This window comes from Sarcophilus harrisii, chromosome 5, assembly GCF_902635505.1.
Source record: "Sarcophilus harrisii chromosome 5, mSarHar1.11, whole genome shotgun sequence".
In the NCBI taxonomy this organism is placed as follows: Eukaryota; Metazoa; Chordata; class Mammalia; order Dasyuromorphia; family Dasyuridae; genus Sarcophilus; species Sarcophilus harrisii.
Window position 1 is genome coordinate 282,539,383 of NC_045430.1, and position 26,033 is coordinate 282,565,415.

Here is a 26,033-nt window from a genome sequence, read left to right on the forward strand (position 1 = left end):
ACTGAGCCCAACTGTGGGGCCATAATGGAACCCTCCCCATTGCTCTGCTCGTTGTAGGTAGAACGTTACGGCCTCCTGTGGGAGAAGGGCATGGTGAGGGCACTCCGGGTGAAACAGGAGTTCCCTGCAGGAAAATGGGCCCTCAGGGAGGCCCTTGGGCTGACCCTGGCCTAGGCCTCGGGAGCCCCGAGACGCAGAGGTGGAGGAAGAGCGTTCGGTGCCCGCCGGTCTCACCGCGCTCTGCTTTGTGCCCTAGATTTCGACGCCAGCTTTCTGAGCCTTGTAATTCCTTTCCACCTTTGCCTACGATGCCGAGGGAAGGACGTCCAATGTACCAACGCCAGATGTCTGAGCCAAACATCCCCTTCCCGCCCCAAGGTTTCAAGCAGGAGTACCACGATCCAGTTTATGAACACACCACCCTGGTGGGCAGCGCGGGCAACCCCAGCTTCCCCCCACCTCTGATGATTAAACAGGAGCCTCGAGACTTTGCCTACGACTCAGGTAAGCCGCTCTTTTTACGCCAATGGCCCGGATATGAGCATCACTGCAGAGAGGCCCCTGGCTCGGGGCCTGCGCGGATCGCGTGGCTTTTCCTATGTGCAGAGACAGTATAGAAAATGCCGCTCCCCCTTGCGCACTCTGTTGGCCATGAGGCTGTAGAGTTAGAAGGACTTTCAAGGTCAGCCAGTCTAATGCTTTTTTTTTTTTTTTTTTACATTTGAACAAACTGAGGCCCAGAGATCTGAAGCTGGGATCACACAGGCAGTGGGTGGCAGGAGCAGGATTCAAAGCCAGAGCCCTAGGGCCAAATCTCTTGGTCTTTGCAATGATCCTCGCTGCTTCTCCAACCGGGAGAGCCAAGGCTTTATCATTGTGGGGTATTCCGGCCACCCACGCAGACTGTGACCCTTCTGGGTATGGACAATGCCCCCAGTCTCCTCCCTAAATTGTCCTCCTGGGATCATGGATCCTGCAGCTGAAGCTCTTTCAGCTTGGAGACACCTTTCATAATGGAAGGGAACCTGAGGTCCCTTCTGGGCCATGCTGAGGTCCTGGAGCACTGCATGGGGTCAGAGGGCACAGAAGCTCCATACTAAAGAGCGACCTTGAGTAAGCCCTGGGCACTTGGAAAGCTTCACTTTGCTCATCTGTAAAATGAGATAATAATGACCGCCTGGCACTGATGTGGCAGGGAGGGAAGGAGATCCCACAGTGGGTGTTGGTGTCCTTGGGTTTTGGGGCCTTCTCTCGCCTTCCCACTGACGCACTTTGTGTTAGGTCAGCCTGAGGGGCTCTCGGGGTAGGGGGGGCCGGGGGAGGGGGGGCCAGACAGCGGTCTCGGGTTTCTAGAATGTGTCCCCGATGAACAAGGGTTATGTTCTTCACTGATGCTTAAAATAGTGCCTGGAAATGAAATTAAGTAATCCTCATCAATGGCCAAAAAATCCACTTGTAGAGAAGGCGAAAAATCATATCATTGATGAGGAAATGTGGATAAATCTGCACATGTGTGTGCACAAAGGAGTATATATACACATACATGTCACACGCATGTACATATGTGTGTATCTTCCAGGTTCTGGCCCAGGAGCCTTCCAGTCCCCATCGTCTCCTCTCTGTTCTGTATTCCTATGCCCTGCCCAGACCACACAGGCTTGCCGGTCATTTAAGAAATATTGCTTGGTTGCAGGCTTGTTTGCTTTCCTGCCTGTATATTCTCTTGGAGGCAGTTCCTCCTAATTTCTTCCCCTACTCTGCCTTCTCCTCCTTCAAGGCTCAGCTCAACTGTCACTTCCTCCATGTAGACTTCACTATCCCCCCTAGCTGATCGTGGTCTCCCTCATCTCATTCCTCTGGCTCCCCCAGACTATAAGCTCCCTGAGGCGGGGCACACTCTGGTTGGGCTCTGTTTACTGCATGCGATAGGTTCTTCAGATGATCCGTTGGATTGCATCGAATCAGACAGCATGAGGTTCACTGAGGAAACCTCCGTTTCATCATCTGTGAAAGGCAAAGCTTCCCCTAGATGGGCTCCATGTCAGCCCATGTCTCTGAGCTCGGAAATCTGGGCTCTGTGTTAGCCCGAGTCACTGGGCTTGGGAATCTGGGCTCCGTGTTAGCCCGTGTCACTGGGCTTGGGAATCTGGGCTCCATGTCAGCTCTAGCCAGGTGTTTGTCACATCTTTGGAGAATCACTTAACCTGCTTGTCCCGTCTCTAAAGTCCATCAGTCAGTCAATCAAAAAGTGCTCAAGAGCTTATTATGCCCCAAGTGAGACATGAGGGATACAAGTAGAACCAAGAAATAAGCAATCCTTTCCCTGTGATGGAACGCCCTTGTCATGGCGAGGCTTTATTTCTTTATCCTCACATCTGCATGTATATATATATATATATATATATATATATATATATATATATATATATATACATCGCTATTCAAATATGTGGGTAGTCAAGAAATACATCGTCCTGTGAAGTCATTAAGTAAAAGATAGTTTGGGAATGAATAATGCTGGCAATAACCATGCCTTGCTGCTCTGGCTGCAGCAAAGGAGGCTTCCTCATATCAGGATGATGATTGGAGTTGTACCTGGAAAAGCCATGTGGGGAAATCACATTTTCCTTGCCCCAGGATTATCTGCTCTTACTTTAGGTTTTCCAATTAGTCAAGGGGAGAGAGACAGACAGACAGACAGACAGGAGAGAGAGAGACAAAGAAAGAGAGACAGAGACAGAGACAGAGACAGAGAGAGACAGAGAGAAAGACAGGGAGAGAAAGAGAAAGAAAGAGAGAGAGAGAGAAAGAAAGAGAGAGAGAGAGAGAGAGAGAGAAAGAGAACACTGAAACAGTCCCTTTGTTTTCTTTTTTAGGAAAGAATACACAATTGTATTGTTTTGTTTGTGGAGTTTCCCCAAGGATTTTCAGTTTTTGTGTACTTGAATGCCTCTTGGATCCCTAGTTGCTTCTGTCCTGGTGAAATCCTACATTGTAAGGCTTAGAAGGGACTTCAGTGGTTCCCTTCTCCAACCAAACAACAAAATTGCCCTCTACAAATCAATGGCCATCCAGCTCTCAGACATCTCGGGGGAGGGAGCATGGTTATCCCTGGGAAGGACACTCTTTCTCTTTGTTAGACAGATTGGCCCCCTGAAATCACTGGTCTGGACCAAAGAAAAAGACCAAGAAGGAATCATAACATTTAGGCTGAAAGTGACCTTATGAGGCATTTAACCCAACCTCTCATTTTACCTTTGAGGCTATTGAACTGGGCAGCCCAGTAAGCCAAGCAAGCTGCCCCCAGGGAACAAGAGACAGCCACTATTGCCATGCAGGTCCTCCAGCTCCAAAGCCAGTGCTCTCTCCCAGGCACCATAGTGCCTCTGCTAGGGCTGCTCTCAGAGGATTGCTTCCCCTTGGTAAATACAAGAACTCAACTTTGGGAGCCTGGGGATGCCAAAGCAGCTGCTAGTTTACAATCTAAACCAGGAATCTTCCCCTTTGTCTCTGTGTATGTTTTTAAATGCATTAAAAATTAGATTTCAAAGAGAAAATTCTAAATTCTAAAAAATAAAAAAATAAAATTCTAAAAAATAAAAAATTATCCAAATAACCACAGCAATAATGATGATAATAAAGCAAGCTCATTGACCCCAGCTTAAGAACTGCTAATGATCTGTCTTCTGGATTATCTCTAGCACCTAAGGAGGGGCCCTGACTACGCCCTGGACACTCCTCTGGGCCTCTTGCAAGCAGCATTTCAGATTGCCTTTACCACCAGAATGATAAAGTCATGACTTTTGAAGGCCAAAAATAAATAAATAAATAAATAAGTGTAGTAATGGTGCAGTCCAGGGTTATGAAAAATTAATCTGTGGGTATCAAAATGTATTTTACCGGCCACAGAATTGCTGCATTTAAGTTGACACATCTGTATGTGCCATAAAATTGCCGTCAACAACTGTGATCCGCAGATATTTTGTCTTGTTGCCATCTGTTCTCTAGAAATAATCATTTTTTCCCATCCTGGCTGAGAGTACATTAAATAACCCCTTAGGAAACTCAATGGCGTTATCTCAGAAGCCCCGATTCCCTCCTTCACCTATTGATGCTGAGCTAATGGCGTTGGGAAAGTCTCCTGTTTAGGGTTTCGGGCCCATCCCCAAAGAAAGGCCTTGCAAGCCCTTTCGAAAGCGGAGCGCCTTGTGTGTGGCCAGTAATGGAAGGAGCTCCAGCACTCTTCTCTGGTGTCCAAATCCACAACATGAAAACATAAGGAGGCTGGAGAAAGGAAAAGACCAAAGTAGGGGGCACAAGGTCTTCGTGCTGCTTGGGGGGCAGCAGGGGGCCCCATGGGGCCGCTTCAACTGGGAAATAGTCAAGAGAGTGAGGGAAACGCCGGGGTAATTAATGGCCAAGAGCTTAGGCTCAGCTGAAGTCAGTAAGCGTTTATTAAGGACCAGTTTTGTGGCAGGCCCCGTGCTTGCTGGCGACGGGAAGACAGAGACTAAGCAGGGTTCCTGCCCTCAGTGAGCTTGCAGTCTCACAGGGGAGACAGCAGACAGAACACAGAGTAACCTGCTGAAGGAGGCCGGGAAAGGTTTCCTGCAGAAAGTGGGGTTTGGTGACACTTGAAGGTCAGAGAAGCCACCAGGAGAAGAAGAGGGAATGTGTGAGTGGGGAAATGGCCAACTTTACAGTGTTGTACGTGAGGACCCCAGAGGAGGCTCGCTGCGGGCCGGTTCCTGTGCTCTTGGGGTCATCCTCGTGCCCACTGCCCATTCTCTGTCTCCTGTGCTGCGTCACCCGCTGCTTCTCTCTGGGTGGATGCAAAGGCTCTGCCCTGGGCCTTCTATCACCATCACATCCTGCAGATCTAATGATCACGTCTGGGCTGGTGAGTCTCCGCTCCGGCCACCCCCAGGCCCTGTCCTGAGCTCCAGCCCCACGGCATCAGGGGCCTGGGCAACATTTCAAACTGCTGTCCCATGGATGTCAAAGTGACATATACATGAGAGAATTCAGTCTCTTTCTCACTCTTCTAAACTTCTCTGTCCACACAGGGCCCCACTGTCCTCCCAGTCATCTGGGTGGGCCATGTCCCTCTTCTGCCTCCTTTCTATCCAGTCACCTGTACCTTCTGGCCCTATTTCCCACCTCCCCGACTCTCTCCCAGCTGGGCCTGTTGCTCACACAAGCCCTAGCCTTACTTCAGGCCCACAGAATCTTTCACCTGGATTAGTGTGTCTCCCTACCAAGTGCCCAACCCAAGTCTGTTTCCTTCTGCACTTCACTGTCAAATACTTTCCCTGGAGGGTGGGCCTGACCCTAGACCCCTCTGTCCCATAAACATCAATGGCTCCCACCTGCCCCCAGGCTCAGTCTCCTCTAAAGCCCTTCATGGCCTGGCTCCCTCCCACCTTGCCAGGTATTGCATTCTGTGGTTTGCCATCCACTCTCTGCCTTTGCTATTTTCCATATTTAGTGTTTCCCTTCCATTCTCTCCTTCCCCTGCCTAGAACGCACTGCTTCTCAGCTCTGCCCTGATTTGGCCTTCGCTTACCCTCCCAAGCCAGCTGTACCCACTTACCCTTACCTGAGGTATTTTACAGAGCTCCTGCCTTTTCTTCCTGGTCCTCTTCACTGGCTTGAGGCATTGAGGCCAGGGATCTTCCCTAGGGATGGAGACTGTGGGGAGGGGAAGGGTCCAGCCTTGCTCAGGAGGTCCAGTCCTCGGTAGGGAGAAAAATGAGGAGAGGCGATGAGAGGAAAGACAGGTGTTAGGAAGGAAGGGAGGAGGCTGCTGATGGCAATTTTCCCCAACCTGTTTGCTTAGCGGCAGCTCTATTTGCATTCATCAGTCAACGGAGAGACATAGTATTAGGTGCCTGGCACACAGTAGGAGCTTAGCAAATGTGGATTTATGGATTGATTGATGAGCATGAAAGAGCTTTGCAAACCCATGTAAAAACATGTCCTGTTACTCAAAACATAATGGGTGGAAGACAGAACAGGATTGACTTCTCCCCTTCCATGGAACAGCATGAATGTAGCACAGGAGAGTGATTTATGTTTTTGGAGACTGACTAACAGCAACTAAAAGTATCTCTAGAATTTGAATAAATCATTAAAAAAAATTCTCAGCCCATCCAGAAACATGAAGAGAACTTCAGTGAGGTAAATTATTGTTGCTTAGTTGTTTTCAGCTGGGTCTGACTACTTGGGACCCTTGGGAGGTTTTCTTGGCAGAGATATTGGCGTCGTTTGCCATTTTTGTTCTTCAGCTCATTTTACAAATAAAGAACTGAGATTTGCAAGCTTAAGTGACTTACCCAGGATCACACAGCTATTGTCTGAGGCTGGATTTGAATTTAGATTTTCCTGACTCCAGACGGGGCATTCTAGCCCCTGGGCCCCCTACATGTCCATGAATATCTGGAAGGAGCATATATTAAGTACCACCTATGTACAGCTCTTACTCTAGGGGCTAAGCAAACAAAGAGCAAAACTAAATAAAAACAAAACAAAAATATAACAACAACAACAAAAACAGTTCTTGACTTCAGGGAGCTTACCCTCCAGGGGACATCAAAGTGTTGCAGGGCATAGAGTGCTAGACCCCAGAGAGTAGGGGTTCCAATAATAGTCTTAATCACTTAATAGTATTTGATCCTGGGGAAATCACTTAACATGTCTCTGCCTCAGTTTCTACATCTGTAAAACATGACGTGATAGCACTTTCCTGGAAGGCTTCTTGGGAAGATCATGTCAAGAATGATTGTAAAGGAGCACTTCAAAGTGCTCCGGCAATAGCAGCTAGCTGTTGTGTTGAGGATGGTTGTGGCTGAAGGAGCAGCTTGGGCCCTCATAAGTAATATAAATAAGCATCCAGGAGGGGGAAGTTCCCACGCCTGGGGGTCCGGGAGGGCCCAGGAAGGGCCACCTGTGGGAAGGGGCCCCCCAGCTGAGTCTTCGGGGGAGCTGGGGGAGGACTTGGGGCCAGCCTGGACTGAGACCCTGAGGTGGGCAGCAGGGTAGCTTGTGCAGGAAACAGCGAGTAGTTCAGTCAGTGTGTAATACAAGGAGAGCATAAACCTGGTCAGATCTGCCGCCTTGGCCTGGGAAAGGCCCCAAATCCCCAAAGGCTGTGTTTGTGTCCTCCCGGGAGGCGCAGGGGCCACAGCTTCCTGAGCAGAGCTGAGTGTGGGTGGCCCTGGGGGAGATGGACTGGAGGCTGGAGAAGAGAGGCTGGGAAGCGAGGACTGTCTCCCAGTTAGGAACTGGACCTCCATTCCTTGGAGCCCGACCCGGAGAAAGGAGTTCTCCTCGGGCTCCATATCCCCACGGCCCACACAGAGCACTTTGGGCCGCGCAGGAGGACCCTGAGGGCTGTTGGTGGCTTATGGGAGGGTTTGCTGGCTGCCTCTGCCCCACTCCTCGGGGGCGCATCTCAAGGTCCAGCCTCAGCCGCTCCTGACCCGGCCCGTTTCCCCTTGGCGCGCACGGTCCCCTTCCGAGATCTGGGCAGGCAGCTCATTTCTGCCCCTTCCCGCACCGCACCGCCTAAAGCCAGCTGAGACAGGAGGCCGAGCCCCGGGACAGGAGGCCGAGCTCCGGGACCCGAGGCCGAGCTCGTGCAGAGCAGCTCAGCCCCGTTCCCGCTCCGCTCCCTCCCTCTGCCCTGCCCAGAGAGGTTTCCAGCGCGAGATCGGGGCTGCCCCTGGCCGGGTTGAGCTGGGGAAGGGGAAGGGCCCCGTTCCCGGCCGGGCCTTCATTCCCCGGCGGGCTCCCTTCCCGAAATGTGTCCCTGCCGCCTCGTCAGTCCCCTGGGCCCCTGGAGCCCTCGTCCGTCCCAGAGCAGACTCCTGGAGCTGGACTGGGCCGGCTCCCGATTTTCTACGAAAAGCTTAGAGTCTTCCCAGGGTCCGGTCAGTGAGGGCCCGGCCCGGAGGCTGGGGGGCCCGGGGGCGGCCCGGAGGCTGGGGGGCCCGGGGGCGGCCCGGAGGATGGAGGGCCCGGGGGCGGCCCGGAGGATGGAGGGCCCGGAGGCTGGGGGGCCCGGGGGCGGCCCGGAGGATGGAGGGTCCGGAGGCTGGAGGGCCCGGGGGCGGCCCGGAGGATGGAGGGTCCGGAGGCTGGGGGGCCCGGGGGCGGCCCGGAGGATGGAGGGCCCGGAGGATGGAGGGCCCGGGGGCCGGCCCGGAGGATGGAGGGCCCGGAGGATGGAGGGCCCGGGGGCCGGCCCGGAGGATGGAGGGCCCGGAGGATGGAGGGCCCGGGGGCCGGCCCGGAGGATGGAGGGCCCGGAGGATGGAGGGCCCGGGGGCCGGCCCGGAGGATGGAGGGCCCGGAGGCTGGAGGGCCCGGGGGCCGGCCCGGAGGATGGAGGGCCCGGAGGCTGGGGGGCCCGGGGGCGGCCCGGAGGCTGGGGAGCCCGGGGGCGGCCCGGAGGATGCGGTCCCGGCCTGGATTGACTCGGCCGCGTTACGCCGGGGCCCCCGGACGCCGGCTGCATTTTCAGTCGGGAATGGGCAGCGAAGGCCGCCTTAAAGCCGCGCTGTCAGCCTTCCCTAGGACGGATTGATCCCCCCTCCCCGCCCCCCTCCGCAGCTGTCCATGAATGGGCTCGGCTCGGTCAGGAGGCCCATTCATAAAATGGAGTCTGAAAGGGAAGGGAAAAACAACACCCCACCCACGGGGGGGCGAGGGGGTGGGGGGCTGGGACGGCCATTTATCCCGAGCCGGAGGTGGAGAGTTTCCTTCCCCTGCCTCCCATTGGCCGGGCCGCCCGTAACCCGAGCCGCCGCCTGCCTCCGCGGGCCTCCCGGCGGGCCAGCGAGCGCTCCGGCCTCGGGGAGGCTGCGGCGGCAGGAACTGCTGGTCTGAATTCCATTCAAATCTGTCACTGGAGCCTCCTCGGCCCGGGGGGAGGGGGAGTGTCTCCGGCCCGGGCCAGGGGGGTGGGGGCAGGGAGAGGCCGCGTGCCTGAGGGCGAGCCGAGAAGCCCCTCCCTCCTTCCCCCCTCCCCCCAGCACTTCCGATCGCTTTCAGGTTCCCCCAACCCTAAGGATTCTTGGAAATGTCCCGGGGACTTGGCGCGGTGCAGACTCTGCCGATTGCAGGAGGCCTGCGTACACACCCGGCCCCTCCTCCCGCTCCCCCCTCATTAGCTGTGCCCCTCGAGGCAAGTGAAGCCTCAGTTTCCCATGAAGTGAGTTTTTTGGTTTGCTTTCCTAGCTTGCCGTCTGCTCAGAGTGGAGGAAGCCATGGTGGGCAAATCCCCCCCTTCCTGGCGGACAAATCCCCCCCACCCCACTCCTGGTGGGCAAATCCCCCCCACCCCACTGGTGTGCAAATCCCCCCCATCCCACTCCTGGTGGGCAAATCCCCCCCATCCCACTCCTGGTGGGCAATCCCCACCCCACTCCTGGTGGGCAAATCCCCCCACCCCACTGGTGGCAAATCCCCCCATCCCACTCCTGGTGGCAATCCCCCTTCCTGGCGGACAAATTCCCCCACCCCACTCCTGGTGGGCAAATCCCCCCACTCCTGATGGGCAATCCCCCCACCCCACTCCTCGGTGGCAAATCCCCCACTCCTGATGGGCAACTCCCCACCCACTCCTGGTGGGCAAATCCCCACCCCACTGGTGTGCAAATCCCCCACTCCTGGTGTGCAAATCCCCCATCCCACTCCTGGTGGGCAAATCCCCACCCCACTCCTGGTGGGCAAATCCCCCCCACCCCACTCCTGGTGGGCAAATCCCCCACCCCACTGGTGTGCAAATCCCCCCCATCCCACTCCTGGTGGGCAAATCCCCCCCTTCCTGGCGGACAATTCCCCCACCCCACTCCTGGTGGCAAATCCCACTCCTGGTGGGCAAATCCCCCACCCCACTCCTGGTGGGCAAATCCCCCACCCCACTGGTGTGCAACTCCCCCACTCCTGGTGTGCAATCCCCCATCCCACTCCTGGTGTGCAAATCCCCCCATCCCACTCCTGGTGGGCAAATCCCCCCCATCCCACTCCTGGTGGGCAAATCCCCCCACTGAGTTGTAAGTGAAGCTCTTCTGGGACCCGGAGTCCGGGTTTTCTGCGTCCTTATTTGCAGAAGGAGGATCAGGGATCCCACATTCGGGATGAGGAGAATGCCCTGAAATTTGGAGCAAACTCAAAATAGTTTCACTCAAAGTAAGAAGGACTTAACTGAGAGATTTTGTTTTTCCCCAGAAAGGTGGATGATAATTGTTGCTACTTAGTATTGTTCCTGGAGCATGGATCCTAGCTGGACAGCGAAAGGGACTCTGTCTCCTTAATTGTAGCTAATCTACAAGGCGGGGCTCCTTTTTTGAGATAAATTGGACTGAATATAAAAATCCGAGTGTATATTTAAATATGAATGTCTCCATGTACAGTATCTGTGATCCATATAGTAGCTGTGACACATGGATGATAGATATCTAAGCTAGCACATACACAGGGACAGAATTTAGATGTGTGCTCATGTGCATCTTTTATATGTTAAAGTACACATGCACATACATGTTTGCTATATAGACATACACACTATAACATGTACACTAGTTGCAATGTATGTAGGAGAAAATATATAAGAAATATATATATCAGAATATAAGAAAAAAATATATATAATATATAATATACTATATAAGAAAATAATATATAAGAAATATATAATATTTAATTTATAAGAAAATATACGTATAATATATATTATATTATAATAAATAAGAAATATATATAAGAATATATAATATATAAGAAAAGATAGACGTGTACAAGCGATTTATGTGTATGATCACCTTTTTATATGCATGTATCCATATATATAAAATACATACACAAACATACATGAGGATGAAAGATAAGCCTTTAATAAACAAGCCCCCCACGTCCCCCCCATACTCATACCCACTGCCCCCCTTCCTCTCCACGAGAGCTCCGTGGGCCGCACTTCCTGGGCAGCAGCGGGCAGGCTGGGTGGCCAGACCCCACCCACGCTGCCCCCTCAGGACGATGCCCCCGGCTTCCGTTGGGCAATTTCTATTTCACCAGAATGTTTCATGGGAGAGAAGTGGTCGTTCTCCAAGCCGTTCCTTTGTGAAAAGCTCTATTTCTATTAGTTCATTTTTGTCTAAATGTTCATCATGTGGACAATAGTCAAAACTCCAATGATGGAAATAGCTCTGATTTCTGGACCGTGTTGGGATTTGCAGAGCACAGCTCGGGCTTGAGCTCGCGGTGGGAGGAGCGGTCTGCGGGGCCCCGGTCCCCATAATCCACCGCTGGGTTAGAGTGAGGCTCCCAGAAGCCCACTGCTAGCCAAACAGGCCAGTGTTCCCCACGGAGAAGGCGCTGGGCCAGGTGACAAAGTCAGGGGAAGCTCTTTCTTGGGGTTATTAATGGTGGAAGTAGACAGTTGGGCAGAGATGAGTGTAGTTGGGATGGAGGGCAGCCTCCCGACTCTAACCATCGTGCAGCACTAGGGGCGGTAGACAGGGGTGGGCTGTGATGCATGGGGGAGAAGGGAGGTGTTTGGTGTGAGGCAGGAGGAACACAGGGAAATCAGGCTTCCAAACCGACCTTTATGCAGCCAGGGGCAACTCAGTTAACCCGTCCGAACCCCGGTGTCCTCGTCTAGGAAACTAGAATAATGGCTTGCAAAATGGGGGTTCCTGGCACTAATTAGATAATGTAGAGAAAAGCTTTCCAGGCATTGAAGCGCTCTCCCCTCTGGCTTGTGCTAGGATCCCATACTGGCCCTGGCCCTGAGGGAGTAAGCCCAGAGGACAGGTCTGTTTACCACACCCATTCCTCACCTGGAATCTACCTCACCTGGAATCTATAGACTTAAAAAAAAAATGGTTTTAGTCATTTTCCACTCATGTCTTCATGACCCCATTTGAGGTTTTCTTGGTGGAGATACTGGAGTAGTTTGCTATTTCCTTCTCAGTCCATTTTACAGATGTGAAAACTGAGGCAAGCAGGGTTGTGTGATTTGCCCAGAGTCCCACTGCTAGTGAGTGTCTAGGGTTGGATTTGAAATCAGCGGTTCCTGACTCTAGGCCAAGTACTCTGCCCCTTCTCAAAATGAATGAATGAATGAAAAATACACACATGAATGCAACCCTCCCCTTTAATAACTCTCAGTAACAGTTGACTTCCTTGATAGCTCTGTGATTTGTTTTATGTGTTTCCATACATGACTGAGAACAGGCCCGTCCCAGCCTCCCTGGCGACAAGGCTGTTGCCCTCCGGGAGGTGGGTCCCCTCACTGGGCCATCGTCCCGCGGAACAGATGATCCTCAAATGTCGTCCCGCTCCTGGATGCTACGTCCACTTCAAAAGCTGGAGCGCCTTCCTTATACATAAATGGCCAGTCCAGTCAGCCACGGGAGGGAGCTGGGCGACGCGGAGGGAGGTTCTGGCAATCCGGAACGTTTGTGCTTGGCTCTCAGCATCAGGAAGGACTTTAACTCCCCTATGCCTCCCAACAAACCAGTGAGCTAGACTAAGTGAACTTTATTAGCCCCATTTTACTGATGAGGCTCAGGGAAATGAAGCAACTAATCTGCAGCCCAAACACTCCATTAGCCGGAGTCAGAAGTTAGGTCTGAACTGGAGCCTTCTCTGATGGAGGTGGAGCACTCTACCCATTATGCTTTACTGTCTCATTTCTAGATGGAGCCATTTGCTGGGGTGAATGGCACTGAGAGAGAAAAAAATCCTTCCATACTGTGAGCTGAGTTATATTTTCCCAGGCCATTTTACAGATCGGGAAACTGAGACTTGTGGGAACCTATGTTTGCATTAATTTTTTAAAATTCAAATTCAGCACATTCGCATTCTCCAGGCCAGACATGAAGAGACGCCCAGTTTAGGTAGACAGATGAAACAGGGGGAAAGATGGAGAGAGAAATGATGATGATGGTGATGATGATGATGATTGCTGGTACTTACTTGTACCTTAAGGGCTTGACAAAGGTTTTACGCCCATTATCCAGTTTGGGTAGATGGCTGGATCCTGGATCGTGGAGGAGAAATGGAGAGATGTTTGGTGAACTGAAATGGAAACATGGATGGAGAGCTATCGAATATGCTGATCGAGAAAGGGGTGAATGGATGAATGAATGAGCGAATGAAAAACCTTTGTTAAATACTTCAGTTCTGGAGTCCACTTTCAGAACCAAGGACAGTCCGTTCCCTATCTCAAGTCCATTCTAATAAGGGGGACCACATGTTTCAGGGACTTTTGCCATTTGAGGACAGAACGAGTTAAGGATTGATTTAATTAATTTTAGTTTGTTTGCCTTCGCTCTTGTCATTTTGGTAAATTAGAAATGTCTTCCTAAAAACTCTATTATTACCTGGGGTGTGTGTGTGTGTGTGTGTGTGAGAGAGAGAGAGAAAAAAATTCACATTGCCAGCCATGCTTTGGGCCCCTGTCCCTGCTGAGCCCCCTCTCTCATGTTACTAAAACGAAATCCGAAGAAAGTGTCCCTCTTCAGCGAGCACTGAAAGCTTTGCTTCCGAAGCAGCTGCTGAACCAGTTCAAATCCTTGGGAGTTAGAGTCCAATGTCAAGCGGCCGGGCCAAGTTTCATTGGCCGGATCTCTGATTCGATAAGGTAGACTTGAAAGCAGCAGGCAATTTAATTAGCCGTAATTCTTCTGGGCAAGTCATTACTTTGATGAATTTCAGAGCAATGTTTATGGCTCCTAATTAACCATGTTAGTCATTTGATTGAATAATCACTTTGGAAATGTTTCTACAATCTGATTAGCGTCTGACCCACTCTGAGAGTCATAAATTAACTGATCACACTTTAGAATAACAAGACTAGTTACTTCATGGCAGATCAACTCCCCTTCAGTCCATTTTTCAGTCCTCCCTGGGCTGGGTCAAAGGTCTGAATTAGGGAGAGAACCGATTGTTAACGCGGATGAGCCTCGGTTTCCCAAGATGAATCTCTGAATGCTATAGGGGAAGGAGGAGGCTTGTAGAGGGGAAGGTTGTTGGTGGGAGCCCACGGGACCAGGACCATCTTTGACCTTCCTTTGGATGGCTAGCACCTAGCACAGGGCCTGGCACATAGCAAGCTCCTCATAGGTTTGTTGCCTGATGGAAAGGGGACTGTTTTCCTCCCGAGCTATGGCCCATCCCCTGGGCAAGCCGCCTGAGGCACCCGGAATGTGGGAGAGAGCTCCCAAATGGCGGAGACCCCAGACCCGTTGCTCTGACTTTCTTTGGCGTTTCGGTGGCCGAGGCTCCCCCCACTGCAGAAGCTAGGGATGCGTCACTGAAAGGTTCCCCAGGGAAATAGAAAGGGCAAGATGGATGCTAAGCAGTGCCCGAATGTGAGAGAGGCAAGGGGAAGGCGATCCAGTGTGCCCGGGTGCCAGCCCTGGGAGGAGCTGAGCTCCCCCTGCCTCACTGAGCCCTGTGGCATCCGTCCAGGTTACACACATCATGTGGACACACACACACACACACACACACACACACACACACACACACACTTTTTGTGCCCCAGATCCCAGACTCCTGGACTTCTTGAAATCTGCCCATCCCTTTTCCCAACAAGACTGGTTCTTGAATGGAGCTCCCTGACACAGTCTCGAGTCTCGGAGATCTTCCGAAGCTCCTCTCCATTTTCACTCCCACGCCAGCTCATTCTGGGGAGACCCCCTGGCTGCCCAGAGACAGCACCATTAACAGGTGCCTGGGCTGACGTGCCCCTCGTTCTAACCCTGCCTCACTCTAATGTTCCCCCATTTGGTTACCTCTCACTTGGCCTTCTGAGACTTCCTGCATCATTCTCAGCTCTGTTCAACTCATTCTCCACCTGCCTGCCAAAATAATCTTAAGTATGAGCTGTGTCACACCTCGGCTCAAGGATTTTCAGTGGCTCCCTAGTTTCTCTGGGATCAAACACAAACTCCTCATACTGGCATTTTAAGTGCTTCACCTGTACTCTCAGTCTCCCTTTCCAGACGTATTACCCATGAATCCCCTCACTCTCGATACTGTACGGGCGATGATTCCTTCACGGGTTCTCACACAGCTTTCTTCCCCACCTCTTGGTCTTCCCAGAGGGTTTCCCCTGTGCTTAGACATATTCCTTCCTCACTGACAGCTCTCAGAACCCCTGGCTTTCATGGAGACCGAGCTCCCGGAAGCCTTTCCTGAAATGGCCTGTTTGTTTTCAGTGCATATATATGACCCTCAGACCTTATTGGACTGACTCTTTGGTATCTACAGGAACCCCCCCCCAGGAACCCCACCCCCCCGCCCCCAGTAAATAGCCTTTGGGGTCTGAGGACAGGGACTCTCTTGTCCCAGTACTAGCAAAGCTGGTCGATTGGCTGGAGTGCACATGGGAGGGTGAGCTCTTGTCCTTCCATGAGTGACAGACATGTCTGCAGCCCCCCTGCGCTGGATGTGAGCACTGGACAGCAGCCTTAGCCCCCTTCCCTCCAGTTGGGCCGCTTTCTGTCATTATTTTTGTTGTGTTGGGTTACGCTGGGGAGAATCATGCTGTTGCATCTCAGCAGAAATGGCAGCATTGGCGCTGCTTGTCCCCAGACCTTGGAGGGGCTCTCCTGGGCTCACTGGAGATCACTGTCATCCAATCCTGGGCAGAGCACCGACCTCGCTCAAAGGAGAGGTTCCCAGGAGTGCCAGGGAGCAGGGTCTGTGCCCAGAGCAAGGGCCCCCTCACGCCAGGAGAGATCTGGCAGCCCCAGGGCCAGCCTGGCCCAGGCAAGCTCTTCTGGCCACCTGACCCAAGCAGGGAGGGATTCGGTTTTAGGTGGCAGGTCCCAGACGGGCTCCCGTTGGAACGGCCACTGCCTTGGTTTGGCCCCTCAGCTGATTTTCAGGATTTTCAGTTGGGTTGTTTAGGGTCTCTCTGTGCAGAATCCGTGGCATCAGTTTGGGAGACCAAAAGGAGGGGGGACAAAGGCTTTGTGCTGTGGAAAACACCTGGGAATCCTGTTCTGAAAGGGCTCAGTTGTATTAAATGGGTTTAATTCTTGAAAAGCCCGGGACATTGAGTGTAGAGAGAAACCATGTGAAAGCCAGCAAGATGCAGGTTCGGATTCTGCCCTCCACAGAGATCAGCTTTTTGACACTGAGAAAGCCGCTTACCCCTCTCCCTCAGCCCAACATTTACAGAGCGGACATTGGCCTGTGGCAGCAGAGACTTAATTCATTGTGAGTTCCATTTGCTGAGGAACTTGCAGGGTCAGTCCATTTTATATTTTTATATTATTTTTTTATATTATAGGAACCTTTTTTATTATTCTTAGGAACATATTTTTATATTATTATATATTTTATTATTTATATATTTTTAAAATTTTTAATATTATTTATTATATTTTAACATTATTTTATATTATTTTTTATATTTTATATATATATATATATATTATATATAAGGTTACATTATTATATCACTGGGCCCACATTCAGAGTGGACTTCTGAACAGAGGGCTGTTATTGGCGATTTCCAGGGCCAACTGGTCAGTGGGAGTAAATTCTCTCAACGTGAGTGATCGCTAATGGATGCATTGACCTGGAGAGGAGCCGCGGGGCTCGTTGAGAGCGGGGCAGGGCGGCTCCTTGGGAAATGGCTCCACTTTCACATTCGAACAAGAGCAATGCTTACATTTTGCTTCCTTTGATTATGGGGAGAATTGTGAGTAAGTCAGAGCCACTCCATCTCAACCACGTTTTCTCGGACATGGCCAAGGAGGGTGTGTGATAAGGGAATCGCTGTTTTGCACGCAGAATTATGGCATTATGGCCGGGGGCTGGCTCTGAGAGCGGCGGGCCACACTCCGTGTTACAGAGGGGGACCGGAACCCGGAAAGGGTCAGTGACTTGGGCCGTCGCACAGAGGGGGAACGGGCGTTCCCAGCGTTCCGTGAGCTACGCCGAAAGGAGAGGCACTCACGGGCTTCCCAGGTGGCGGGTTTTGTTCTCTGATATTTCTTTACAAAGATAACTAATAACTTTCTGAAGGAACCGTTGTGACCGTGGTGGACGCCGCCATGGTACAGGGAGCGGGATGACCCGGCCCATGGCCACAGGGAGGTTCCTAAGCCCAGAGTCAAAGATGAGGCAGTGTGATCCATACGTAGATAATCGAAGGGACCCCCAGTGGTTGGATGGGCTTCCGAAGGTCTACTGCTGCCCAGGTGCCCGTCGTGCTTCCTACCGTCTCACTCGGTTGGAAATCCCACAAGAGGAGGGTGCAGGGTCCGGGGAAGAGTGCGGTGCAAGGGTCAGGAGGCCTGAATTCTGTCTTGGCTCTTCCATTTGTGACCCCCCCCAGGCTGCCCTTTCTCCCCCATGGAGTAAGGGACCCAGACAGATTGGGAGCAAGCTCTCATTCCTAGGAGAACTCCAAAAGGAAGAGGCTTGACCCCAGTCAGAAAACATTAGGCACTTACTGCATGCAGCTCTGCGATGTTGGGGAATGGGATCTGCCATAAAGGATCAGCCTAGCTGGGCTGTGTTGAGAGCTGTCCCGAAGCAGGGCCTTGTGATGAATCTTTGACTCTCAGAATCCCTGGTGGAAGCTCAGCAGCCCCCAGGAGGTACCCCTGCCTTGTGGGTGCCCAGGGAGATGGAAGAGCAATCCCGTCTGCCCTTGTGGCACCCAGCTGTGCTGCCCTTCCAGAGGCCGCACTGACTAACGCCTGTTCCCTTTCAGAAGTGCCTAGCTGCCACTCCATTTACATGCGGCAAGAGGGCTTCCTGGTGCACCCCAACAGAACAGAGGGTGAGTGCTGGCTCCCTGACACTCCTGCCTCCCAGGAGGACAGAGAGCACTTCCACTCCTCCCCTGCCCTCCCCTCTCCTCCTCTCCCATCTTCCCTCCTCTCCCCTTTCCTTCTCCGCTCCTTTTATCTCTTCTCCCCTCCTCTCCTCCTCTATTTCTCTTCTTTTCTTCTCTCTGTCTTTCTGTCCCCTCTTTTCTTCTCCCCTCTCTTCTCCTCTCCTCCCCTCCTATTTGCTCCCATCCCTTCTCCTCTCCTCTCCTTTCTTCTCCTTTTCTCTTTCCCTCTCCTCCCTTCTTCTTCCCTCCCTTCTCTTCCTCTCCCTTCCCTTTCCTTCTTTTCTCTTCTTCTCTCCTCTCCTTCCTCCTCTCTTTTCTGGATTTTCTGTTATATTGGAAAAAGGACTAAACTTGAAGCTAGAAGCCCCGAGTTCGAGGCCCTGGCCCTCCCTGCCTTTGTGACCTGGGGCCTGTTATTTCCCATTCTCATCTGTAAACAAGAAGGAGCCCAGCAGCTGAGCTCCGGGCCCTTCTGGTTCCCTCCTGGGCATCTGAAGCTCCCCCGGGATCCCATGTGTGGCCACTGGATGGGAGGCAGCCCCTGGGTTCCCATCCAGGCCTTGCCCCTCACTGACTGGGGGGTCCTGGGCCATTTACTGAAAGGCCCTGACCCTCAGTTTTGACATTTGAGAAGTGAAGGAGGTGGAGGCCTTCAAGGCCCTGTCTAGCTCTCAGCCCAATTCCAGAAGGACCAGGCCCTTTCCCAGGGTGCACCCCCGGAGAGCCGCACTTGCCTCTAAGCCGGGCCCAGGTTTCCCTCCAGCGTTGCATTAATGGGGCGCATCCATGAGAGAACCTTTGTAAAGCCCTTAAAGCCCCAGCTGACTCTCACTATTATTGTTGTTGTGTCCCATGTGAGGCCCTCAGTCCTTGTTGACTGACAGCATCGTGAGAGAGGGAGGGCCACTGAGGCAGAGGTGGAAGCCCCCGCCCTTCCCCCTGCCCGACCTGGTGGTTTTTTTGGGGGGTGTTCCTGTGGGCCTCCCTGGGGGAGTGCCCGAGCCAGGCCCATGTGGGGGTGCTCTGGGCAGGGCTGGGACCCTCAGATCCATGGCAGGCTGGGACCCTCGGAAAGCTGCTGGTGCCTCCCTGCGCGCCCTCACCATCTCCCTTTTCTCCCACAGGTTGCATGTTTGAAAAGGGCCCCAGGCAGTTTTACGACGACACCTGCGTGGTCCCCGAGAAGTTCGATGGTACGTTGCGCACTTTGTTGCTTCCCGGGAAGGGCTCGGGGACAAGAGTGATTGTGTAATCGGGACCCCTGCCCCGTGAGGGACTAATATTCTAGTGGGGGAAACAGCAGGTATAGGTAACTGGGGAGGGGGACACAGTGGGCGGGGCCTTGGGCTTGGGGCCAGGAATCCACAGTTTAAATCTGATCTCAGACACTCAGTGGCATGAACCTGGGCAAGTCACGTCACTCTGTCTGCCTCAGTTTTGTCACCTTTAAAATGAGGATAATCACCAAACCTGCTTCATGGCGTTGTGAATCGCTCTGCCAACCTTCAAGGCTAGTTCTGATACAGAAATACGTGGCAGGGAAGGCTCAGTGATTTGGGGAGGAAGGCATCAGTGGCTGGTGCAGTAGGAGCAGGGGCGGTCCAAGGCTGACCTTCGACCTGTCCTCCCCATCCCTCACCTCCATGTCTTCCAGCAGACCCTTGTCCCCTAAGGCCCGAGCTCTGGTCCTGTAACTAGCACCTGGGCCGTGCCTGGCTCTGGCAGAGGAGGGGAAGGGCCTTGTTGGCCTTTGTGGTGGGTGGGAGGTGGACCTCATGATGGCCCCGGCTTGTTGGCCGAGATCTATCGGAAGCTGGGCCCACGGTGCCCAGGCCGGGCTGAAAATGTGCTCAGCAGTGGTCATGGCGACCAAAGAATCCACCCCTGAAAAGATGGGTTAGGGAGCACAGAGAACAAGGACATTCACTTTCCTGGGCATGGGGGTGTCTAGTTTGTGGGGCTCGTGTGGGGGAGGGCACATCGGCCCCCAGGGAGCCCCGGCTGCTGCAGCTGCGTTCCAGGCCTGTTCTGGCCGGGCCATGGGCTTCCACTAGCAGCGGCACCTCGGGAGAGCTGGGACAGGACCAGAGCGGGCGCCATATTTCTCCAGAGCCGCCTCTGGGTTTTCTCTTGATTGGCAAACAACAGGAGGCAAGTGGGGCCTCTGATTAGCTGATTGCGGCGGCTTCAGGAGGCAGGGCTGTGATGAGTCGGGGGCAGTAAGCACTTTGTGTTCCTATTAATCTGTTTTTATAAATAGCCGGGTGCACATCCAGGGACTTGCTGCTGCCCTCCCCAGCCCTCCTTCCTCCCCACGGCAAATCTTGCCTCCTGAGTCCCTTCTGAACTTAGGATGCTCATCCCCAACTCGCGATAACTCTCAAGGGGGTCACAGAAACCCAAGCGGGCGCGATGCAACAGCGTGAACGTGAGGGGACCGTGCGCTCGGGGAGAGACCTCGGCATTTTGCTGATGGAAACACAAGGGACAAGTGTTAAAAGTCAGAAACATTATTTGCTCCGGGGAGAAAATGGCCAGCAGAACAAATGCACAGATATATTCTATATGTGTATATACACATAAAACCTATGCCTACAGACAGCTATAGCTACCTCCCTCCTGCTCTGAGCGCCCACTGGTCCCTGGCCCAATGCCTGCTGATACCGGAGGGGCTGTTTTGCTGTTTGATGATTCTTGTTTCAAGGGGCTTGTTCTTGGCTCTTTCCAACACCAGGAGACATCAAGCAAGAGCCGGGCATGTACCGCGAGGGCCCCACCTACCAACGGCGGGGCTCCCTGCAGCTGTGGCAGTTCCTGGTGGCCCTCCTCGACGACCCCTCCAACTCCCATTTCATTGCTTGGACCGGCCGCGGCATGGAGTTTAAGCTGATTGAGCCCGAAGAGGTGAGTCCTGGAGAACGGCTTAACAAAGTGCGGCCTTCTTTTTGGGGGAAGAGGGGAGACTGAGGCAGCCGGGAATGTTGTGGTGGTGGTGGTCGTGCTTGCTCTTCGAAGGCCCGTGGGCCAACTGTGCCCCACAGTGGCAAAGACTGAAGGATTAGAGTGGAGCTTCCTGGGAGGGCTCAGAGTCACCAAGGGGAAGCCAGCTCCTATCCTCGGGGTGACAAGTGTCATTGGCCGGATGAGTTGTCCCAGGGATGCTGGGTCAGTCCTTTGGCTCTTCTGCCAACATTTTCTTTCTGGCAACAATGGGTTCTTCCGTGTGCAGAGGCTGGGGGAGGGCAGACACAAGCACAGAAATGGAAAGTCCATCTTCCTGCATCGCGTCTGGGAGGCAGCAGTGGCCCGGAGCCCCAAGGCCTCCTTTCTGCCTTCCTGGCAGGGCCAGAATTCTGCTGCTCCTCAGGGAGGGGCCTCTGAGAGCCTGTGGCCTGACTGGCTGTGCCTTGACCCCCATACCAGGGAGATCCTGCTGAGCCTTAGCATGTTGTCCTGGTGCCTGGGGAGAGCGGGGAAAGCAGACGAGGCTGCCATGGGCACACACTTTTGGGGGCCACTCATTTTTAACCAAAGCTTTTTGGTGAACAAATCACAGAGAAAGCAAATCACATGAATCCATTCCAAGTCTGCCTGACCAGGCTAGAAATAAACCTTCCCCCCCAAAGTGACAGGGGCCAGCCGGCATCTCACAGGGGGCTTCCTCTGGGGGGCTTCCCTTTGTGGTTCTCTTGTGAAGAGGGACAGAGCTGAGATTGGGCCCAGGCCTCAGTGGGCCTGTTTGCAGGTGAAGGGCAGGGGCCCAACTCTGCTGCAAATGCCCAGAGTTTGCCTCCTTCACAAAAGCATTTCCAAGGACTCGCTTAGGACAGACGGGGCTCTGAGAGGGCGGAATTCTGTCATCATCTGTACTCTGGGATTCGCACTGACGTTGTAGTTCCTTAGCTTTAGCTTCAGTGCGGTCAGAAAAGATTGGTGAACCACAGGCCGGCTCACAGGAGTGAGAAATAAGAAGCAGAGCTTTGAGAGAGGAAGAAAGGGAGGGAGGGAGGGAGAAGGGAAAGAAGAAGGAAAAAAAAGACAGGAAGGAGATAAGGAAGGAAGGAAAAAAGAAAAGGAAGAAGGGAAGGAAAGAGAGAAGTAGGGAAGGAAGGAAGAAAGGAAGGAGGGAAGGAAGGAAAAGAAAGAAGGGAAAAAGGAAAGCAAGGAGGGAAGGAAAGAGAGAAGGAGGGAAGGAAAGAAGGAGGAAAGAAAGGAGAGAAGGAAGGAAATAAGGAAGGAAGGGAAATGAAGGGAAAAAAGGAAAGGAAGCAGGGAAGGAAGGAAGGAAGGAAGGAAGGAAGGAAGGAAGGAAGGAAGGAAGGAAGGAAGGAAGGAAGGAAGGAAAGAAGGAAGGAAGGAAGGCAAGAAGGGCTGATCTCAGTGACCTTACATGTCCTAGTCTCATGGCCAAGAACTCACCCCTTCTCCTTGCAGCTCCCTCCACCTTGAGCTAACATTAACATCTCTTGCCTTCAAGCCTAAATTTGCTTTTGGCCACTTCTTCCCAAGTGCAAGTTCAATCCCTCCTACTGTGACAGTCCTTCCATCACAAGAGAGAGCTGTCATGGCCCCCAAGTCCTTTTTTCTCCTATATTCCCAGTTCCTTCAACCAGTACTCTGAAACCATGGACTTCATGTTTTCTTTTTTAATCTAAATCCTCCTAAAATAAGGTGTACAGAACTAAGGCTGGGACTCCAGCTGTGGCCTGCCCAGGGCAGAGGGCAGAGGGCCATCCGCTCTCTTCCTGGAAGCCACAGGTCTGACTGTGGCTGATCAGACCAGCACGAGCTCTGAACACTCTGCCAAGGTCGGGCATAAATAGTCCCTGTGAACATTTGGGGGTTTCTCAATCCAAGACAATTCTGAAGGACTTATGAAAAATGCTCTCCACCTCCAGAGAAAGGACTGTCGAAGTCTGAATGCAAATCAAAGCGGGCACACACACACACACACAGACACACACACACACAGACACACACTCACACTCTCACACTCGCACACACTCACACTCACTCTCACACATGTACACACACACACACACCGAGGACACACACACACACACACACACACACACACACACACTTCAGGTCTCTCTAACTCTCTCCATGGCCTTGTTTGGGGTTTTCTTGGCACAAATAATGGGGTGCTTTACCATTTCCTTCTCTAGTCCATTCTACAGATGAGGAAACTGATGAAAACAGAATTAAATAACAGGCCCCAGGTGACATGGCTAGTAAGTCTCTGAAGCTATGTTTGAATCAGGTCTTCCTGACTCCAGCCCTGGTGTTCTATGTGTGTACAAGAAGAGAGAAAGAAAAAGCCGTGTCTCTATTTGCTAAATATAATCAAAGCCAATGCCGATGTCTCTGAATTAGAACACACGTGATTGAAATCCGTATTCTGGTGTCCAGTTCTCCAGAGAAGTCCCCCATGCAGAGCTCCAGTTTCCCTACTAGTGTCTGACAAATGGAACCATTTGGTCCTGGTTCATATTTCACAAGGGGGGACGTGGCCCGAACCTCTTGACAAAGCAGTTCATGGCCACGAGCTGTGTCTCTTTGGTTCTTGGGTTTCCATGCTCCTGGAGAAGGGTAGGGGATGCCTGCTGAGAGGGAAGCGGTGGAGACCAGGTGGGGACGGGGAGAGCTTGATGCACCCTGCGAGGTGGGCCAACCATGATGAGGTCATGGAAGCTCCCCTAGAAAAAGGACAATCTCTGTTCTGAATCTTGCCAGGCACTGTTGCCAACTTTTCGGGATCCGTTGGTTTCCGGGGGCAGCACAGGCGGCCCTGATGAGCCGAGCAGCTGTCATGTGAACTTTGTACAGTCTTAGCAGAGTTGACACTTTCTTCAGGCTGATTAAAAGGATTCCCTCTGTATTACCCAAGGATAAAGAGGGAGACCTCGAGTTGCCTCAGAGGCACATGACGCAGCCCTCTGCTCACTCTCCTGCAGGGTCATCAGAAGCCAGGAAAATACAGCCTTTCTTGATCCAACTCTTTGGAGCTTGAGGTCCTGCAGATCTCCTGCAATCTGGTGCCAGACGAGTGTTCTGATTGGAAAGGGTGTTGGAGGTCTCCCGACCCTGCTCCTTCATGGGATAGAAAAGGGTCCCCAGGGGTCCAGGGGCTTTCAGGAGCCAAGAGGTAACGGGTGGCAGAGAAAGGATTCAAAGTTCTGTGAACATCCAGACTCCCCCCCCCCTTCTCTTTCTATTGCTATGCACAGAGACTACCCCAGTATCATCCCAGTGTATGGCCTTGAATGCCATAAGATGGTGAGCAAGAGAAGACAGGCTATTAATGGCAGTGAAGGTAGTTTTTGCACAGTCCAGGTCTTACTGACCACAGGTTCAATGCTTTCTCTATCCACTGAGCCACCTTGCTTACTACTAGCACATAAGAGGTGCTTAATAATTGCTTGTTCCCATAGTCTTAGTCTCTTCCTCAACAGCTCCTAGAGATGGTTACCAGGTTTGGGGGACATTTGCCATGTATATTGGAGGGGCGGGCACCCTTACTAATAAAGCTGTGGAACCTCAGAATCTGACATCTCTATCCCCCATCCCTCCCAGTGCACAGGCATAAAAAGTCTTGGTGCTCACTGGCCCCCAGAGCATCCCATCGGTGCTCAGGCTTTGTCCATTGGCTTTGTTGGCTGAACTCCAGCAGGCCTGGCCAGGAGATGGCCCTCACTGGACATTGCCAAGCCTAGGCTAGCTGCCCCCTGGTCAGGAAAGTCAGAGGGCACTGCGGATTGGGCTCCATTCTCGTGAGGTCTCTCCTGCTCAGAGATTTTATGGCTCTTGTTTTTACGGCCAGATACTTGCTGAGATGAGACATATCCCCAAAGAGAATTCATTCTGTCAGCAGCCCTCAACTTCCTTTTCTGTAAAGTGAGAGATGGGACCATAAGCTCTTTCTGGGTATTTCCAGCTCTCATTTGAAGGTCCTGTCATTGCAGGCAAGTGGGCAGCTCCATAAATGAGACGACCTGCTCCTCCTTCTTCCACCTCCACCAGCCTGAGCTCCCTTCAGGAGATCCCCTTCCCCAGCCCCATGAGTCCCTTCATCTCCCTTGCTCAGGTGGCCCTTTTAGCTGTGAGGATTCTCTCCCTTTTGCCCCATCTGCACCTATTAAAAACATGGCCATCCTTTAGATCTAACTCGGATCCCACCCTCTGCCTGAGCTGTTTGCCCTCATGGCTCTCGCCACCTGGTCAGCTCCTGGGGCACTTACTCCTGAGGCACTTACTCCTTGGGCACACATCTGTTCTGCTCAGGTCAGAGCTGCACAAGGTCAGAGGTCATAGCATAGGCTTCCTGCTGCTCCTCACTTCTCCCGGGAGCTTGTTTGCAGTGGGCTCCACGACTGTTTGAGGAAGGCGGGCAATTGGGAGGGAAGGGATTGGGGCACAGCGACTTGGGGGAACTCCAAGTCAGCTGTGCTAATAAAAGACATATGGTCCCCAACAAAAGCAGACGCCACATCCTTTCTGTCGCCCCTTGGCTTGAGGCAGGCGGGGGCCCACATTGGTGTCCCACATCAGAGAACGGGGCAGGCTTCTGAGCATGTTCCCGTGGCATATGACATGGCAGATTAATGTCAGCTCTGTCCACTCAGCGGGGAGATCCAGTCCTGCCTAGGGAGCATCCACAAGGGCCTTTTTTGTGGAGCACAGACCGTGCATCATGTGCAATCAGACAACCTCCATTTCCATCCCAGCTCGGCCTTTTCCTGGTCTTGTGATGGTGGGCAGACTGTCCTTTCCCTCTCACCTGCCACCTCCGTGAAATAATGTCCACCTTAAAGGACTGTTCCAAGGAGAAAACGAGGTCATGAAAGAAGTCTTACTCTTGCTCGATTTGACCACAGAAGGAAGGACATTCATTTCACAGATGCATGTTTAGGCTTAATGTTTGGAAACTTTGAAAACAGAACCAAGAACTTCCTAGTAGTGAGAGCTATCTCAGAGTGCAGCAGGCTGCTCCAGGAGGTAGTGCATCCCTTGCTTTGGAAAGGGACCTTAAGGAGAGGCTGGATGGCTATTGATTGGGGTACTTGAGAAGGGGTTCTCATTCGGCTGAGTGTTGAACAAGATCTCTGAGCTCCCCCTAATTCAGACAGAATGTCTTGGCCAAGATCACCCAATCACCTTG

General features: G+C 52.6%; 1 protein-coding gene and 1 long non-coding RNA gene across 10 annotated transcripts in view; one reads left to right on the top strand and one right to left on the bottom strand.

Annotated features, from left to right (window-relative positions):
- The window catches only part of ETV1 (ETS variant transcription factor 1), an 81,680-nt gene that overhangs the window by 50,085 nt on the left and 5,562 nt on the right, over positions 1 to 26,033 (top strand). For all 8 annotated transcript variants that reach the window (XM_031940708.1, XM_031940709.1, XM_031940706.1 and 5 more), the window contains 4 exons: positions 257 to 504; positions 17,747 to 17,815; positions 18,997 to 19,065; positions 20,607 to 20,776. In XM_031940708.1, coding sequence (XP_031796568.1) covers positions 257 to 504; positions 17,747 to 17,815; positions 18,997 to 19,065; positions 20,607 to 20,776 — 556 coding nt within the window. The remainder of the gene's footprint in view (positions 1 to 256; positions 505 to 17,746; positions 17,816 to 18,996; positions 19,066 to 20,606; positions 20,777 to 26,033) is intronic.
- On the bottom strand, positions 4,432 to 7,991 carry LOC116419631. 2 transcript variants are annotated; one of them, XR_004229892.1, is made up of 4 exons: positions 6,579 to 7,991; positions 6,336 to 6,438; positions 5,600 to 5,735; positions 4,432 to 4,879 (listed from the first exon to the last, which is right to left on the bottom strand). It is a non-coding gene; the product is annotated as an uncharacterized LOC116419631 (long non-coding RNA). The 2 variants fall into 2 exon arrangements; XR_004229891.1 differs by having other exon boundaries at positions 6,336 to 7,991.